The 16,379-nt window shown below is 40.7% G+C and overlaps 3 protein-coding genes across 3 annotated transcripts; all 3 read right to left on the bottom strand.

The window, feature by feature from the left end:
- Positions 1-18: 18 nt before the first annotated feature.
- Positions 19-2,790, bottom strand: LOC133713105 (fruit protein pKIWI502). The gene is made up of 5 exons (XM_062139227.1): positions 2,038-2,790; positions 1,842-1,941; positions 1,638-1,733; positions 1,463-1,543; positions 19-220 (listed from the first exon to the last, which is right to left on the bottom strand). Exons 1-5 carry the CDS (start codon positions 2,556-2,558, stop codon positions 158-160), a joined length of 861 nt encoding a protein of 286 aa, XP_061995211.1. The 5' UTR covers positions 2,559-2,790; the 3' UTR covers positions 19-157.
- A 174-nt stretch (positions 2,791-2,964) lies between these two features.
- LOC133713104 (ATP synthase subunit beta, mitochondrial) lies at positions 2,965-6,511 on the bottom strand. The gene is made up of 9 exons (XM_062139226.1): positions 5,968-6,511; positions 5,418-5,493; positions 5,220-5,308; positions 4,999-5,116; positions 4,809-4,912; positions 4,549-4,707; positions 4,231-4,455; positions 3,839-4,150; positions 2,965-3,389 (listed from the first exon to the last, which is right to left on the bottom strand). Exons 1-9 carry the CDS (start codon positions 6,448-6,450, stop codon positions 3,279-3,281), a joined length of 1,677 nt encoding a protein of 558 aa, XP_061995210.1. The 5' UTR covers positions 6,451-6,511; the 3' UTR covers positions 2,965-3,278.
- Positions 6,512-7,554: 1,043 nt separating this feature from the next.
- LOC133711152 (F-box protein At2g05970-like) lies at positions 7,555-8,826 on the bottom strand. Its single transcript, XM_062137316.1, has one exon. The coding sequence runs from the start codon at positions 8,824-8,826 to the stop codon at positions 7,555-7,557; it is 1,272 nt and encodes a 423-aa protein (XP_061993300.1).
- Positions 8,827-16,379: the final 7,553 nt, after the last annotated feature.

The raw sequence follows: 16,379 nt of genomic DNA, 5'->3' as shown, positions 1-16,379 counted from the left end.
TAAATAAAAACAACAAAATGCTCAGAAGTCGGAACGCCAAAATTGTATTTATTTTTCTGATTCCAAGCTAGGATATTTTATCCTCAGCAGTGGGGAACAAATTAATAGTAACTATTACTCAACAATGGTACAACAATGCAGACTTTCTACGTATTAGTTAGAAATTCTTCAGTATTTTTTCACTTGCAACTCCATCTGCTAAAAGAATTGAGGTAACTTCCTGCAAACAAAAGACATGACAAATGTCAAATTTGCACAGAAATTTGATAGTGTTAGAAATCAATCTGAACATGCTCAAGTTAATAACCAGAATCAGATCCACAAAAGCCAACATATGTGCAATGCATTAGCTTTTAATATTGTTTATGATAACAAACAAGACACCTCACTCACTGGGCAAGTCTATACCAAAATATTTTTCAATCTACATTTCCGTACATGTATCAGATAGTTTTATGTTCCAGTAAATTGTGCAATTAAGTAATCAAAAGTAGCAATTATTAGACCTTTGCTGGTAAGCGCAGGCCTGGTGCATATCAGAAATGTCACTGGCCCATAAGACAGACATGATAACACAAGTTACTATGCAAATGTCAAGAAAGTTCAATACATTCTAAAGATGTGTAAACCATGTGAAATAGAAAGACATTATGGGAACGTTAGGAGGCATGAAAACATATGGTAGCTATTCTTCACTGATATCAGACCAAAGGGATGTAGTGAGTGGTAACCACTCTGGAAAACTAGGACCACTGTTCCAAAGTTTTGATTTCAAGATCAGAGATTCTTCAACTCATCCATCCTTCTTAATAAATGAGATATATTTGCTCAAATACCCAAAGCTGCCAGGTTAATGGCTTTTTTTTTTTTTTTTTATCAAAGCTTATCTTATTCACATGAAGCAACAAACCATCTATTGCACCAAACCTTGCCCTCCCAAAATGTGGCGTGACAAGTTTTGCTTCCTAACATACATGGTCTAAGAGTCCAGCATTGTCAAACTACATGTTTGCTACTCCACTATTACAACAAGAGAGCCAAACACCAATCCTCCCTAGAGTCAAGACTAAAATAAGTAGTTCCTCTATGACTGTATGTACCTAACTCTGATACAACTCAGTAGACATGACAACAGTAGCATCTTGTCTTGCACAGAACACAACTCCTAATAGATTCATGTCCACCTTAAAAGTAGTATAAGATTTACAGGACATATCTTTATGTCCATGTTTAAGTTTTCATATGATAAAAGACACTCAAAACCGAATTTGTAAATTTACGGCCAAGCATAACCCCTAAATCTTTTCGCCCCATGAAGCAACACACCAAGATGTTCACACGAATTTTACCAAACATGGACAGGCACAAGACATAACAATGATAAGAACAACAATAACACCAGCAGCAGCAACAGAACTAGCAAAAAGTAAAACAAATAAGAGCAAAGTGAAGCAGTAAAAACCTCAGCCATCTGTTTCTGCCCACAAAGAACAGCAGCGGTGGAGAGAGGGTTATAAACTTGCTTGGCTCTAGTAAAAGCAGCCTGAAAATGTAACCACAGAGTGCATTAATTTCGCAATCAGAATCATAACAAAGTTGTGACAAGTTCAAATAAGCGCATGGCCACAAGTTTTCACCTGCACATAACCACTTTGTCCAGTCCAGCCGTCGTGTGGTTGTGACAATACAGGAACTATCTTTACACCTGAAGCTTCCCAATCTTTAAATCTATCCTAAACATTTCGGAGAAGAAACAAGAAGCAGAATTACTTAAAAGTCACAAATTGAATTGAATTGAATAGAACACATGAAAATGAATAACAACAAACATAATTGCAGACCTGATAAGCCATTCTGTCAAGGTTTCTGGCCCCATAGAAGACCTTCACGTCGGATCGCTTGTCGGCGTTAAACCCTGATTCAATCAGAGACCTGATTGGACTGCACAACCACAAATTCAAAAATGTTAACAGTCGAATGAATTCATTATATTGCCTCGAAATTAGTGAATTCGAAATCCGTTCAATGCCAACAAACCTGATTCCAGATCCCGTGGCGAAAATTAGAACCGTTGGATAATTCTCCGGCGGCTCGATCCGATCGATTTCGAAGCCTTTCCCCATGGCCTGGGTCAGCTCCACAACGTCCCCCTTCTTCAGCCCGCACAGCAGCTCGGCGATGGACCCCTCCACGCTCTTCACCAAGAACTCGAACACGCCCTTCGCCGCCAGGGCCGGCGGCGACGCGATGGCCAAGAACGAGGGCTTCTCCACGTCCGGGACGCGGAGCTGGAGGTACTGCCCGGCGCGCGTGTAGGAGGAAGCGAGGTCGGGCGCGTCGGAGAGGTCGACGCGGACGTGGAAGAGGGACTCGGCGGCCGGCTCAACCCGGGAGAGCGGGGCCGGGGTCCAGAGAGTGGTGTCTTGGCGTACGGCTGCTGCGACGGTGGCGAGGCGGCGGTGGAGGGTTAGGTGGGAGGGGTTGAGGCGGCGTAGGATAGACATGGGAGGGAGGGGTGGGCTAAGGTGCGCATGGGGTTGGCAGATTGTAAATGACATGTCTGATTCGGTTTTGGGTTAAAATGTATTGTGGCGGGTTGGGGAAGGCCGGCGTCGAACTTGGTGGCGTGACTGAGAGTCAAAAAAGACTATTCTAGGCGATGAGCCCCGTGGTTGAATCGGAGTTGAGGTTAGATTGGTAATTTGGATAGTCCCCAACTCCACGTGGCATGATTCTGGGAGATCCTGGATTGATGGAGGATAACCAGTTTGAATGATCCCAGCCACTCGATTCTTGCAGAAGTAGACGACATTTGGGGAGAGATTTCTTTAGCCCCAATTCGTTTACCTCTGCATTAAAAATGTGGAAGCAGGAGTGTTGAAAAATGTGGCTGATTGGAAATGACTCAAATGGAACAGCATACATCAGATCAGAGAGAAAGCAAATTCGAAAACCAGGGAAAAATGGTTTGAAACTCTCGAAGTAATTCACATAAACAAAGAGTTGAACATCAGCGCATCCAAGGTTTTTGGAAATAGAAAGGTAAAACAAATTTACAAGTCTTCTATCTTTTTCCCCTTATTAAATAAAACAAGAAAAAAGGGGATATGCCATTGGCTTCATTTCTCTCTCACTCTCCAATATCCTTAAATCTGAAATGGGAAATGCTCATACAATTCGTCTCAAAAATGAAAATCCTGTTCGCCGGCATTGCCAGCGGCATCTAAATTATTTGGTTTTCGCAATTATCAAGATAAAGGAACAAAGATGGCTGTGGCTTAAGCATTTTCCTTGGCAATCTTCTCAGCCTTAGCAATGACCTCCTCAATACCTCCAACCATGTAGAACGATTGTTCTGGAAGGTCATCGTACTTACCATCCAACACTCCCTGTCAACACAAAATACCAAAATCAAACATCATTCAATCAAGTTAAGAAATCAATGTATCATTCAAACTTCTAAACCTAGAAAATGGAACAGTTGATGCATGCCCAATGAGGGTGACTCGGTAAGTATCATTGGGTATTCACAACTCATCAATATATTATCATACATTGATAAAAGATTTAAGGTTAAACTCATCATCCATCACACTGAATACAATACACTTAAGAACAAATTCTCATGTTAGGACTTTTAATGGCATGGAAAGCTTCTTTGTTTTTAAAAAACATTGGGGAAATATAGAAAGCATTTCAGGAGCAGCTGGTTTTGCTAATTTTGTCTGAGTTTTACTTGAGTTTAGAATAGAATATCCTTAAGATGGTAATCAACTAATCAGAACAATTGAAAAGATAAAATCAGAGCAAGCTTCACTATGGAAAAATGAGAGATTACCTGGAAGCTAGTAATACTTTCTTTCAACTCTACGTACTTTCCGGGGGCACCGGTGAAAACTTCTGCAACATGGAACGGCTGGCTCAAGAAACGTGAAATTTTACGAGCACGGGCAACAGTCAATTTATCATCTTCACTAAGCTCATCCATTCCCAAAATAGCAATGATATCTTGCAAATTCTTGTAGTTCTGAAGAACCTTCTGCACTCCACGAGCAGTGTTGTAATGTTCCTCACCCAAAATATGGGGAGAGAGCATACGAGAAGTGGAATCAAGGGGATCGACAGCAGGATAGATACCAAGCTCAGAGATCTGGTTCAATTCAAAACAACAAGGTTACCAATTGAAAACATGCAAAGGGGTTCTAAAAGTAGTCCAAAGTTGTGACAGACCTGTCTAGACAACACAGTTGTGGCATCCAAGTGAGCAAAAGTAGTTGCAGGAGCAGGATCTGTCAAGTCATCAGCAGGCACATAAATAGCTTGGACAGAAGTAATGGAACCCTTCTTGGTGGTTGTGATACGCTCTTGAAGACCTCCAAGATCAGTAGCTAAAGTAGGTTGGTATCCGACGGCAGATGGGATACGACCAAGCAAAGCAGACACCTCAGAGTTAGCCTGCAGGATGGGACACAAAAAAGCATAAGCACACTAACAACATGCAATGTGAATACAAACAATCTGCAATAGTTCCTCAAAAGTCACGCTTACTTGGGTAAATCGGAAAATGTTGTCGATAAAGAGGAGCACATCTTGCCCTTCAGCATCACGGAAATGTTCTGCCACAGTCAGGCCAGTCAACCCAACACGAGCACGGGCACCAGGGGGCTCATTCATTTGACCGTACACTAGAGCACATTTGCTATCAGCCTGATGCAAAATATATGGAAGAAGAGAAAGTAAGCAACAACTTCTGGAAAGCAGATTGTGATGAATGCATAAAAAGGGGGAAACATGTAAACTGTACTAACCTGCTTTTCACCGAGCTTAATGACACCACTCTCAATCATTTCCCTGTACAAGTCATTACCCTCACGAGTGCGTTCTCCAACACCGGCAAACACGGAGAAACCACCTGATCAACAAAGATAGGTTTCTATGTAAACAAACAGTAGCATTATAAAACCAGTGTGTCAACATATCTATCTTTTGAAAACTGACCATGAGCTTTTGCGACATTGTTGATAAGTTCCATAATAAGCACAGTCTTTCCTACACCAGCACCACCGAACAACCCAATCTTTCCTCCTCTTTGGTACGGAGCAAGAAGGTCAACAACCTGTAAATGAAGCGAGTAAAACAAATATACTTAATAGTTTATACTAAAGTTCACGAAATACACCCGAGAGAAGGGAAGAAGCAAGCAATGAGGGGGTCAGTACCTTAATTCCAGTATCAAGGATCTCTTGTTCAGTAGCTTGCTCAACAAAGGCTGGAGCTTCTCTATGAATGGGCAGAAAGTGATCGGTTTCTGTTGTAGCGTCCAATATAAAGTCAGAAAATATACACAGCCTGGTGTTATCATATAGCAAATAAAGTGTAAGAAAATGAGTGAGTTATTTAAGGCTTCTAGTACTCACTGATATCGCCTCTATGATCAATGGGCTCTCCAATAACGTTCATGATACGACCAAGTGTAGACCTACCAACAGGCACCTAAAAGGCCAAACAGAGAGCAAATTTTAAGTCCCAATAATTAACAACAATAAACACACATTTCTAAAGGATCAAACTTGAAGCCAAAAATAAACATCACACATCAATGCCTAATGAACCAGTCAACAAGAAAATGTGTAACTCCAATCAAAAGGCATCAGTGAGCCAAAGGTCAAATCTTTCAACCGCAAAAGCTAGAAATGTTCAACAATCAGCAATGGCTCTACTGAAATGTGTAGCTAACAGAGCAAATAGCAACAACGCACAGATCTAATAAACACAACACCAACTCATAATCCAATCAAAACCCAGATCATTTAATCTATTCAGGACCGTAAATAAACACCTTATGCATGAAACACCAGTAAAGCCCCAAAATTTCCGATCGAATCTTAACACACATTGCTTATCAAATCCAATAACAACCACTGAAAACCATTAAGCAGAAACCCAGTGACAGATAAATGAGCTTACAGTGATGGGAGAGCCGGTGTTGAGCACGCGCTGTCCTCTAACAAGCCCTTCAGTCCCATCCATAGCAATGGTCCTGACCATGTTCTCACCCAAGTGCTGAGCCACCTCAAGCACCAATCGGATCGAGTTGTCCAGCACTTCCAGCGCCGTCAAGATCGGCGGCAAGCCCTCCTGGAACCTCACATCGACGACGGCTCCGATGACCTGGCACACCTGCCCGATCGAGCCTTTCCCGGTGAATTCGTCTGTGATTTTTCCCTTGGCGCCGTCCTTTGGCCCGGCCGGTGACGCCGACTTGACCTCTGCGGCTGCGGCGGTGGCGTACTCGGCCACGCGCGTGAGGAGGTAGCCGTACGGCGACGCGCGGTGAGGCGGGGGCGACGGGGAGGTGAGCCTAGGGTGTGAGTTGGAGATCGGAGATTTGGACGGAGATCGGCGTACCGACGACCGGACGAGAGATGATAAGAGCCTACGGGAAGCCATTTCGTTAGGGCTTCAGAGGAGAAGAGAGTAAGAGAAAGACTAGGGTTTGTTGTTTGTGAAGCTCACAGAGACTATATGTACAGCTACCGAGCCCAAAATGGGAATATTCTATTTTATATATATATTTTTTTTATGTTTTTGTATTTTTGACCTTTTCGGCTGGTTTTTTATGCGAGCATGAGTGGGTGGAGTAAAACGCTGCGTCACAGTAACGCTATCGGGTTCAGGTCGTTGCCTGGTAAAAAAAATAGGTAGGGATTTACGTATTTGCCCTTTGAATTACAGAGCAATGCTTTTGCCATTTTGTGCTCATTTCTCACATTTCTCCACTAAACCAGGTAAAGATTTAACGAACAACAAGGAGGTCAAAATATTTTTCAGATTGCCACCTAAAAGTTGTAAATAAATATAGCAACTCTCACCAACTAGTGGCAGTAGTCTAGTCTTCTCGTAAATTATTTTTTGTCAGTAACTTTTTAAACATCACAAGTTCGAATCTCTTTTAAAAACATACATAAAAATGTTCACTTAGTCTGAAGTTTAGTGTTTTAATCTGACTCTTTGGCCAGTTCGAGACTATAGCAACAATACTGAGAAAATAGGATTGAGAGTTGGTCAGGTTGCTACTGCTCTCTTATTCGATCATATTAGCATCACAGACCACCGATCATCTTTGAAGTAAACAGGATGGTCTTTTTAAGAGTGCCGATCATGCCACAATTATCTACTAAACTAGGTAAAGATTAAACGAACACGTACCGATCGAGTAAAGTCAAAATATTCTTAAACTTGCCACAGAGCTTGAGCCTTTGAGATAAAAGAAGCAGCGAGTTTTAAGATCGTTTTCTTGACGACTATCAGTCACAGAGTTTGAGAATTTGAAGTATAAGATTTTGCAGAAACAAGTAGCTAGGGACTCAAAATTCCTGTCCAGTTGCGCCGATCTACAGCAATGAACAAGCAATTCAGCCACAAAATGCTCTATATATAGAATTTAAAAATAAATCTTTTAGACTTTTTTGTTTAACAGAATAAGTCTAGCTTCCACTAAACTGATATTGATATACGTACATATCGATATAAGCTCACTGATATTGATTAGGGTCAAGGAAGAATCCAAAAGGGTGGAGGATAAATGATCTGCCGATTATCAATTTGATCAAATAGCTTCACAACTCCATCTTCTAAACTGTATACTCCAACATCATGGCCACCATAATTATTATGAGAATCCTTCTCACCCTCACCAAGATAGTAGTAATTAAAATTCATCATAGACCAGCGATCATCCGTGAAGTAAACAGAACTATCTTGAAGTGCCGGAAAATCCCGAGTGGATAATGACAGTGATTGATTTCCGCCCAAAAATAAAACCCGATCATGCAAACATTCCACCTTCTCCAATTGCGAGTTCTTCACGTTCACCTTGAATACCCTGAAGCTATGGGTTTTATAGAGACCATGTATCACCACAATCCGCACTACTAATAAAATCTCATCCAAAGACTCGACCAAATAACTAGCATATTTTAGAAAGCTGCTAAAGTATCGACGTTCTCCTCTCACCATTGATATCGCACAGGGTTGAAGCCTAATGGTTGTTATGACAACAGGATTTTCTTTCAAGTTCCACAGATCAATGGACGATCCGTCCCGGACAAGGGCAAAGAGTTGGTCATCATTGTGGAATATAACATCACTATAGGACTCTCTATGATCATTATATAACTCGATCCACGTCCTGTAGCCCTTTTTATAGTACGCAAGTGTTGAGTTTCGTTTATTGTAGATTATGGCAGCCATAAAGTTTTTGTTGCGAGATGGGTTGGAAGAAAGAACAGCCTTACAAGTATGAATTCTGCATAATCTGTGCAAGATATGAACGTCAATGTTGAAAGACCTAGGAATTCCAGCAATGGTTCCGATCTCCGGAAGTTCAATGCTTCTTCCTCCTGAAAGTGGATTGAAAAGATGCACAGCTGTTTTTTTGTCCACAATCACCAGCCATCCATGTGATGAACCTATACACCACGAATCGGAGAAGCCTCGAAAAAGGTTCGTCATTGTGTAAATTGTACGAGCTTTGTCTGCAACATCAAAGAAGCGGCGAGAGTTGACATCGTTTTGTTGATTACTAGGTAGCATGAGCCACGGAGGTTGAGGCAGCGGATAGTATTTTGTGGCGTACATCCATGAAGTACAAACAGCTTTAAAGCGAATAATGTCGACAGCGGTAAGGCTTTTCAAGATAAGCTCTAGGAGATCGGCTGGGAGCTCAGACCAGTTTGGTTGATCGGTTGTTTTTTTCGCGTGGGAGTTGCTGGAAAACCTCATCCTTTTAATTTGTGCGACGGTGTTAAATGCTTTATCAACCATGGTTAGTTGCAATGTGGAAGACTCTGTAGGGAGGAAAATAATTAAAGGGTCCTTGACCCAAAGCCCCAAAATGAGTAAAAGTTATCTCACTTACCCCAGTAACAGATTTTTATTCCTCCTTACCCAATTTAACATAGAAAGACAATTTTACCCTTAATCAAATTTATTAACTCCACATATGCCTGCGATCTCTCTCTCTACCCCCCTCTCTCCTCCGATCTGAAACACACTTTCTCTAGATCTCTCTCTCTCTCTCTCCACCTCCAGCCAGCGTCCATTCGCTCCAATCTCCACCTCCGGCAGGCGCCGATCCTCTCTCTCTCTCTCCACCTCCGGCCGGCGTCGATTCACTCCCCGATCTCCAACTCCTGCGTGGTTTGACCTCTAGCCCAGATTCCGCTGCAGCTCGCCAGTGAGCTCGGCCGCGTCCAACCGCCGTCGTGATGAGTTATTTTTGTTCGGCCGAATTCTGGTCATGTTTGTCCTCGAGCTAAGTTTAGCTCTGGATATGGGTTGGCTCAGTTCTCATGTTTGGCACGACACTCTGTATTGTGAGGGAATTGGAAACTGAAAACTGAAGTTACTTTGGATATGAATTTTTATTGATCTGTCCTTTACTTATTTTGCAGCATGTCGGTGGAGAAAAATCCCGGAAACCGAATGCTTGGTCGTCGTGAGACTGTGAATGGGAAGGTATATCATAGTTGCAGACTATCTATGACTTTCCTGTGCATGGCTAGCTATCTGGCTTGCTCTTTAAGTTTGTAGCTAATAGGAATTTTTGGCGCTGTTTGCAGGCTGGTAAATATGTGTGGTTAACTTACAAGCAAGTATATGACGTGGTAGTAAAAGTTGGCAATTCCATGTGCACTCTTTGGTTTGGCAGAAGTATGTCATCATCTGCTTTGATTGGCTAGTGTCGTAGTCAAAAGTCTTGTTCCAGAGGAATATGTGTAAATTTCAAATTAATGAATTTATTGCTAAATGCAGGGAGACAAATGTGGTATATTTGGTGCCAATTGCCCAGAATGGATTATGAGCATGGAGTTATATTGTCTTTATTGAAGTTTCATTTTCTTGTGTATCTTCTTCTAAACAAACTGCATATGTTTCGAGCCATGGATCATTTGAATGACCTTTCGTCATCTTTGAGCTTTGCGTCTTCTTATCTATCGAATGGATCAAGTGGTAACTATGTATCTGCCTCGGCCAATTCTCAAAGTACAGAGCATTTGAGAGGCTGTTGCTTGATTCTCAATATGACTATAGTGCGGACATTGTTGTTGATATAGACGTCTATTCCCCCAATAGACGTCTATTGGGAGGCAATAGACGTTTTAAATTGAGGCAATAGACATCTGTTAAAGCGTCTATTGGGGGGTAATAGACATCTATTGGGGGGCAATAGACGTTTTGAATTGATGTAATCTCCTCGTTTTTTTTCTTTAATCAAAGTTTTATTTGTGTAGTTTTAGGAAGGTTAATTACCATTTCGGTAATCTAAACGTCTATTGGGGGGGCAATAGACGTCTACTGGGGGGCAATACATGGCTGATAGTCGTCTATTGGGGGGCAATACATGGCTGATAGTCGTCTATTGGGAGGCAATAGACGTCTATTGCCCCTCTATTAGGGGGCAATAGATGTCTATTGGGGGCAAAAAAAACTTTCCGGTGAGATTTTCAGCAAATTCCGGTGGGCGGCAGCCGGTGACCGGTGACCGGATTCCGGCGAAAGTTTGCCGGATTCCGGCGAAAGTTGACCGGATTCCGGCGGCCGGTGATGGGCTCCGGCGAAGTCTCCTATGGTTTCTCTCTCTTCCATGTTCTCTCTCTCTCTCTAAGTAACAAAGGGGTGAGGGGTAAAATGGTATTAAAAAAAAATTAAAAACAAAAAAAAAATCTTAATGGGGTATTAGGGAAGACTCCCTTAGAGTGTATTGGGTAAGAGAGAATTAAAAAAACTTAATGGGGTAAGTGGAAAAAAAATCCCTAGAAATGGGGTAAATGGACAAAACCCCATAATTAAAATAGAGTTCGAGAGTACTCCAATTTTGGGTCTGAAGACTATACTCCAAATTCAAGCCAGAGTTGTTGTATAATTGTATAAAGGATTCCAGGTTGAGTCTCGACTTTGTGAGAGATCACGATACCTAAACTCATCTAACTTATTAATTTAGTTGATGTCATAATTTGATTAGACAAATATTTTTTGCTTTTCAACCCAGGTAGGACATATTGAAATGTTAAAGAATCCACGTATAACTTTAATCTTTCAACGCACTTAAACCTTTCATTGAAGAGGAAATTGAATCATTAGACATGTATGTAGGACATATTGAAGTGTTAAAGAATCCACGTATGACTTTGATCTTTCAACGCACTTAAACCTTTCATTGAAGAGGAAATTGAATCATTAGACATATATATTTATGACTAATGAGATGCCTATCTTTGGTACTCAAAATCTTCAATCTTGGATCTTCACCCTAGGTCTTGAACGGTCACCATGTGATTTACTCATCATATTGGATGACAGAACCATTGTACATACATGACATCTGCCGGCCATAATCAGCACTCATACCTGACCATGTCACTTTGTCGAAACTCGAAACGACTCTAACGGTGTGACCCCTTGACTTGGATACACATTTACGCAAGCGTACGTATCATTGTCAAGGTAGGGAAATATTATGCTCAAAGTTTATCGTACCACGGGGATTAGTGGCTAACCCACAATCCTTGGGTAATCGGAAATAAAGACACTTAGCAAATTGACTTGACTCATAAACTCTCGCAAGCGTACGAATCGTTGTCAAGTAAGGGAAGTATTAGAACCTTGATTATCGTACCTCGGGGATTAGGTGTTGGACCTAACCGAGGTAATTGGCGCTAGAATAACTTAAAAGCATACAATGAAAAAGTAAAAGTAAAAATAAAATAAAGTAAAATAAAATATTCACAAGGCACCAAGCCTCGGCAATGCTCGGCTTAGCTCACGCTAAGCCTAATCAAAGCCACTAACTTGTAGCCCAAATGAGTTATCCACAATGGAAGGTAGAATTTTGTTTGGGAGTTTTGAATTGGGAATTAACTAAATTAAATGCAAACTAAAGTAAAAGCAAACAACTAATTATCAAGCAAGAAATTAAATTTGGATTTTTCAAATTAATGGGAACATGGGAGTGTCGGGTGATTCACACTAACTATCTTGTAAACATCGATGCTAATTTCACAAATGCATGCATTTCCTATATGTGTCGAGTCCCGTATCTAGTACCGGTTAAGGCTACTAAACCAATTATCCTTTCGGTGTATTGATTATGCCGGTTAAGGCCACAATCAACTCTCTAATTTGGGCATTACGCCGGTTAAGGCCGCAATATCCAAAATTCGAGGCCTAGAGAGCAAGATAATAGAGACCCAAGCAAGCTTAGCTACAATTAAGCTAGCTAATGGTCACCACACTTAAATCCTAGATGCCACAAGACTAATAAGTTGTCAATTTATCAATCTATTCATCACAATTGCCCACAACATAATTTCAAAGGGTGACAAAGCCTAGAAACATGCTTTTAAGGACCAATAAATTCGGATTTAAAGCATACACAATGGAAATTGCATTTATTAAAATTAAAGCATCAATATTTATACAAGATGAGTTAGGGCTTCACAACCCTAACTCCCAAAATTAAACTACTCACTCATAATTAAAACAAGATTTAACATCAAAACCATGTACAATTAAAATATAGGAGAAGAGAGAGGATAAGCTTTGCTTAATTTCAACAATGCTAGAAAGCAAAGAAAACTAAGCTAGCTTGAATCCTCCTAACTACCCAAGATGAAATTGAGGTCTTGATGATCTTTCTTGATGAAATTTGAGAAGAGCCCAATAATTTAATGTGGAAGAGTGAGTGAAATGGGAGAGTGGGTGAGAGAGTTATGGATCTGCGGCTACTGTAGCAGAAGAGAGGATGGAGAATATGGATATGGGGTATGCGGCTGTTGTTGTGTCTTGCGGCACTGTTGGAGAAGAGAATTATATATGGGTGTGCAGCTGTAGGGTTCTCGTAAAGGACGGAGGGTAGTGTGAGTAAATGGATGGATGGATGATTGCCAGAGGGAGAAGAAACGGAATCGTGGCTGTTCAAAAAGAAGGAGAGAAATTAAATGGCACGTGGTGGTGTGTGAGTTAGAATGGATAAGGCTCAATCATGATTAATCAAACCATTGATTAATTTATGGTTTAATTAATCATCATGCTGCTGATTCCCTTTGCTTCCTCACGTGTCCACCATTTGTTAATTAAACATTTTGTTTAATTAACACCTCTTTGCTTCTTTTATTTTATATTTTTCTTTTCTCCCCCTTCTTCTCAATGCATTTCCGCATATACTATCGGAGGCAATTAGACTCCGCTCCTTTGATGGCGTTGACCACGGTTGACCCGCATCGACTATTTCGTCTCTTTCTCGGAAACTCCAATTAGCTCCAATTTTACATCATTTCCTCACGTTTCCGCAATTCCGCTTATTTCCTACACAATAAATAAAAATGGATTAATTACATAATAATTTACTTGAGGATTAACTTATTTATAATGTTTTAGATACAATTACATGCATAAAAATGCATGTAATCACAAATAAAAAAAGAAAATAAACAAAAATGCTAATCTAAGGCACCAAGCCCTAGCAATGCTCGGCTTTGATTTTCACCAAAGCCTAATCAAAACTAAGAGCCTAGTGGTGGATATGCACAAATGAGTCGAATTTATAGGGGTTTTGAATTGGGAATCAACTAAATTAAACGCAACCGAAAAGTAAACTAAACAACTAATTAACGAACTAGAAAATTAAATTTGGGTTTTCAAATTGATGGGAACATGGGAGTGTTGGGTGATTCACACTAACTATCTTGCAAATATCAATGCCAATTTTACAAATGCATGCATTTCCTATATGTGTCAAGTCCCGTATCTAGTACCGGTTAAGGCTACTAAACCAATTATCCTTTCGGTATATTGACTATGCCGGTTAAGGCCACAATCCACTCTCTAATTTGGGCATTACGCCGGTTAAGGCCGCAATATCCAAAATTAGAGGCCTAGCTAGAGTGCAAGATAATAGAGACTCAAGCAAGCTTAGCTACAATTAAGCTAGCTAATGGTTACCACACTTAAATCCTAGATGCAACAAGACCAATAAGTTGTCAATTTATCAATCCATTCATCACAATTGCCCACAACATAATTTCAAAGGGTGACAAAGCCTAGAAACATGCTTCTAAGGACCAATAAATTCGGATTTAAAGCATACACAATGGAAATTGCATTTATTAAAATTAAAGCATCAATACTTATACAAGATAAGTTAGGGGTTCACAACCTAACTCCCAAAATTGAACTATTCACTACCCATAGTCAAATACATCATCAATAGCAAATAAAATTATGGAATAGATAATAAGGAAGAGATGGGAGAGTTAGTTTGGTCACTTCTAGCTATGAGATAGTATGAACCAAACAATTTCTTCACCCAACTACCCAAAATAGAGGTGTGGTGCTCTTGATGATGATTCCCTTGAAGCCTTGAGTGAGTCCTTCTAAATTCCCAAAATAAAACTAATGAAACTAAAGAAAATGAAGAGGGAGGAGGAGAGGATGAGAAAGAGAGCAGCCCAAACGGGCTGCCTCTGTTTTTGTGGTGCGGCCCTGCTGGTGTTAGCCCAGACCTAATGTATATATATATCTCTCGAGGAGAGAGGAGAGTATAATTATAATGGGTGGTTGCCAAAGAAAGAAAAGTGGATAGCTGTGCACGTGCAGGGTGCATGAGGAAGAGAAAGAAATACAATGGCTGCCACGTGTGAGCATGTAATTGGCTCAAAGCAATTAAGCAAAAATCACAATTGCTGCACAGCCTGCACGTCATGGCTACAGATTAATTAATCAAATCATGGGTTAATTAATTAAGCTAATAATTAATTAATTAGGCCACTTATTAATCAATTAATAGTTTCTTCTCTTCATTCTTTTTCTTCCTCCTCCGGTCTTAGAGCATATCGGAAGGCATCATCTTGAAATACTCGAATTTGGCTTCCTCACTCATGTTAACCATGGTTGACTACTATTGACTTTTCATCTCCTTGTCGAAAACTCCAATTTATTCCAATTTTGCACCATTTTCTTCAAGAATTCTCAACTCCGCTTATTTCCTACACAATAAATAAAAATTGGATTAATTACATTATAATTGGCTCAAGAATTAGCTTATTTCTAGTGTTTTAGATACAGTTACATGCATATAAATGCGTGTAATCACCCCTGGGAACACAGCAAGAGAACCTTCACCGACAAGCCATCTCCAGGCCGAAATATGCCTCGACGCGCCGACACACACCACCCAAAGTCGTCTCTACATAAAGGACCAAAACTCAGCAAACTAAAGCATATCAGTCCCAAATCGAAAACAAGAGTGAGGCAACTCACTATCTCACCTATAAAAGGTAAACTTCTCTCTCTTCATTCATTACGTATTTAATAGTTATCTACCGCTACATTTGTCAATATAAGTACATCGTCTAACTTTAGCATCGGAGGAGCGAAGACCACCAGCCGCGGTCTCCCCTCTTGACGGGGTTGTATTTCTCTTGACAGATTAGCAGGATTTCACGAACTCTCTAAATATCGGAAAATTGGATCCTCGTCCACGTTATCATAAGCCGACATCATATGGCGGTATTCTGAACATTAACAACCATAGCATATAATGACCTCGCTATTAGAAAAGCAGTCCGAAGTAATCGAGAGTTTGACCCCCAAAAGCCAAGAATTCGACCCCAAGACTTAGAAGCCTCGACCCCTAAGGATCATAGCCACAACCTCCAAGGTTAAAACCTTGACCCCCCAAGTTCACTCTTAAAGCACATGTAGTCGTTACAAAGATATATAGTAGCACAAATCAAATGCCAACTCTCATCAACTATGCCAAGCCGTGACACGAAGCATGCATAACTCTCAGGTATGGCCAAATAGTAATTTAAGGAAAATGGGAGCTTAGGTGGTGATACCTGTCTACTTACCCTTCCCCAACCATATTAGACCCATCATTTGGAGTCTCAATAAGCAAAAGATAAGGCCAGGTTAACACCCACGTTTTAGGGAAGAGCCAATGCCTTCTCTTTCTATCTCAACCACCATTCTTCTATAAATACTCAGCCTTCACAAGGCTGAAGGATACTCTTCTCCCATCACTATGCCAAAATGCACATGCTATTCCTTCTAGGTCCATTGTTATGCCAAATTGTTGGGCACTTCTTCTTCTTCCTCATTCTTATGTCAAAATGCTTAAACACCATTTATTCTTCTCCAATCTCTTTCAATGCTCAAACACACTTATCTAAACTTGGGGAACAAGTTTATTTGGCATGCCTTACATCGGTCTCTCCGATAACCTCTCTCTTCGCATCTGTAGGTCCTTGTCAAGCTTCTCCAATTTAAAGTCGTGGACGCCAAAAGTCAGGTGGAGAGAACCTAAAGCCAGACTT

The sequence above is a fragment of the Rosa rugosa genome, chromosome 5 (genome assembly GCF_958449725.1).
Source record: "Rosa rugosa chromosome 5, drRosRugo1.1, whole genome shotgun sequence".
In the NCBI taxonomy this organism is placed as follows: domain Eukaryota; kingdom Viridiplantae; phylum Streptophyta; class Magnoliopsida; order Rosales; family Rosaceae; genus Rosa; species Rosa rugosa.
Note: the sequence above shows the minus strand (reverse complement) of the source record. Positions and strands in the feature narration are given on the sequence as shown.

Coding starts and splice junctions, on each gene's coding strand:
- LOC133713105 (XM_062139227.1), bottom strand. CDS start 2,558: ATGTCATTTACAATCTGCCAACCCCATGCGCACCTTAGCCCACCCCTC. Junction 1,734..1,841: donor TTGACAGAATGGCTTATCAG/GTCTGCAATTAT, acceptor CGAAATGTTTAG/GATAGATTTAAAGATTGGGA. Junction 221..1,462: donor GGCAGAAACAGATGGCTGAG/GTTTTTACTGCT, acceptor TTTTGTTTGCAG/GAAGTTACCTCAATTCTTTT.
- LOC133713104 (XM_062139226.1), bottom strand. CDS start 6,450: ATGGCTTCCCGTAGGCTCTTATCATCTCTCGTCCGGTCGTCGGTACGC. Junction 4,708..4,808: donor TTAAGCTCGGTGAAAAGCAG/GTTAGTACAGTT, acceptor ATTTTGCATCAG/GCTGATAGCAAATGTGCTCT. Junction 3,390..3,838: donor AAAGTATTACTAGCTTCCAG/GTAATCTCTCAT, acceptor TTGTGTTGACAG/GGAGTGTTGGATGGTAAGTA.
- LOC133711152 (XM_062137316.1), bottom strand. CDS start 8,826: ATGGTTGATAAAGCATTTAACACCGTCGCACAAATTAAAAGGATGAGG.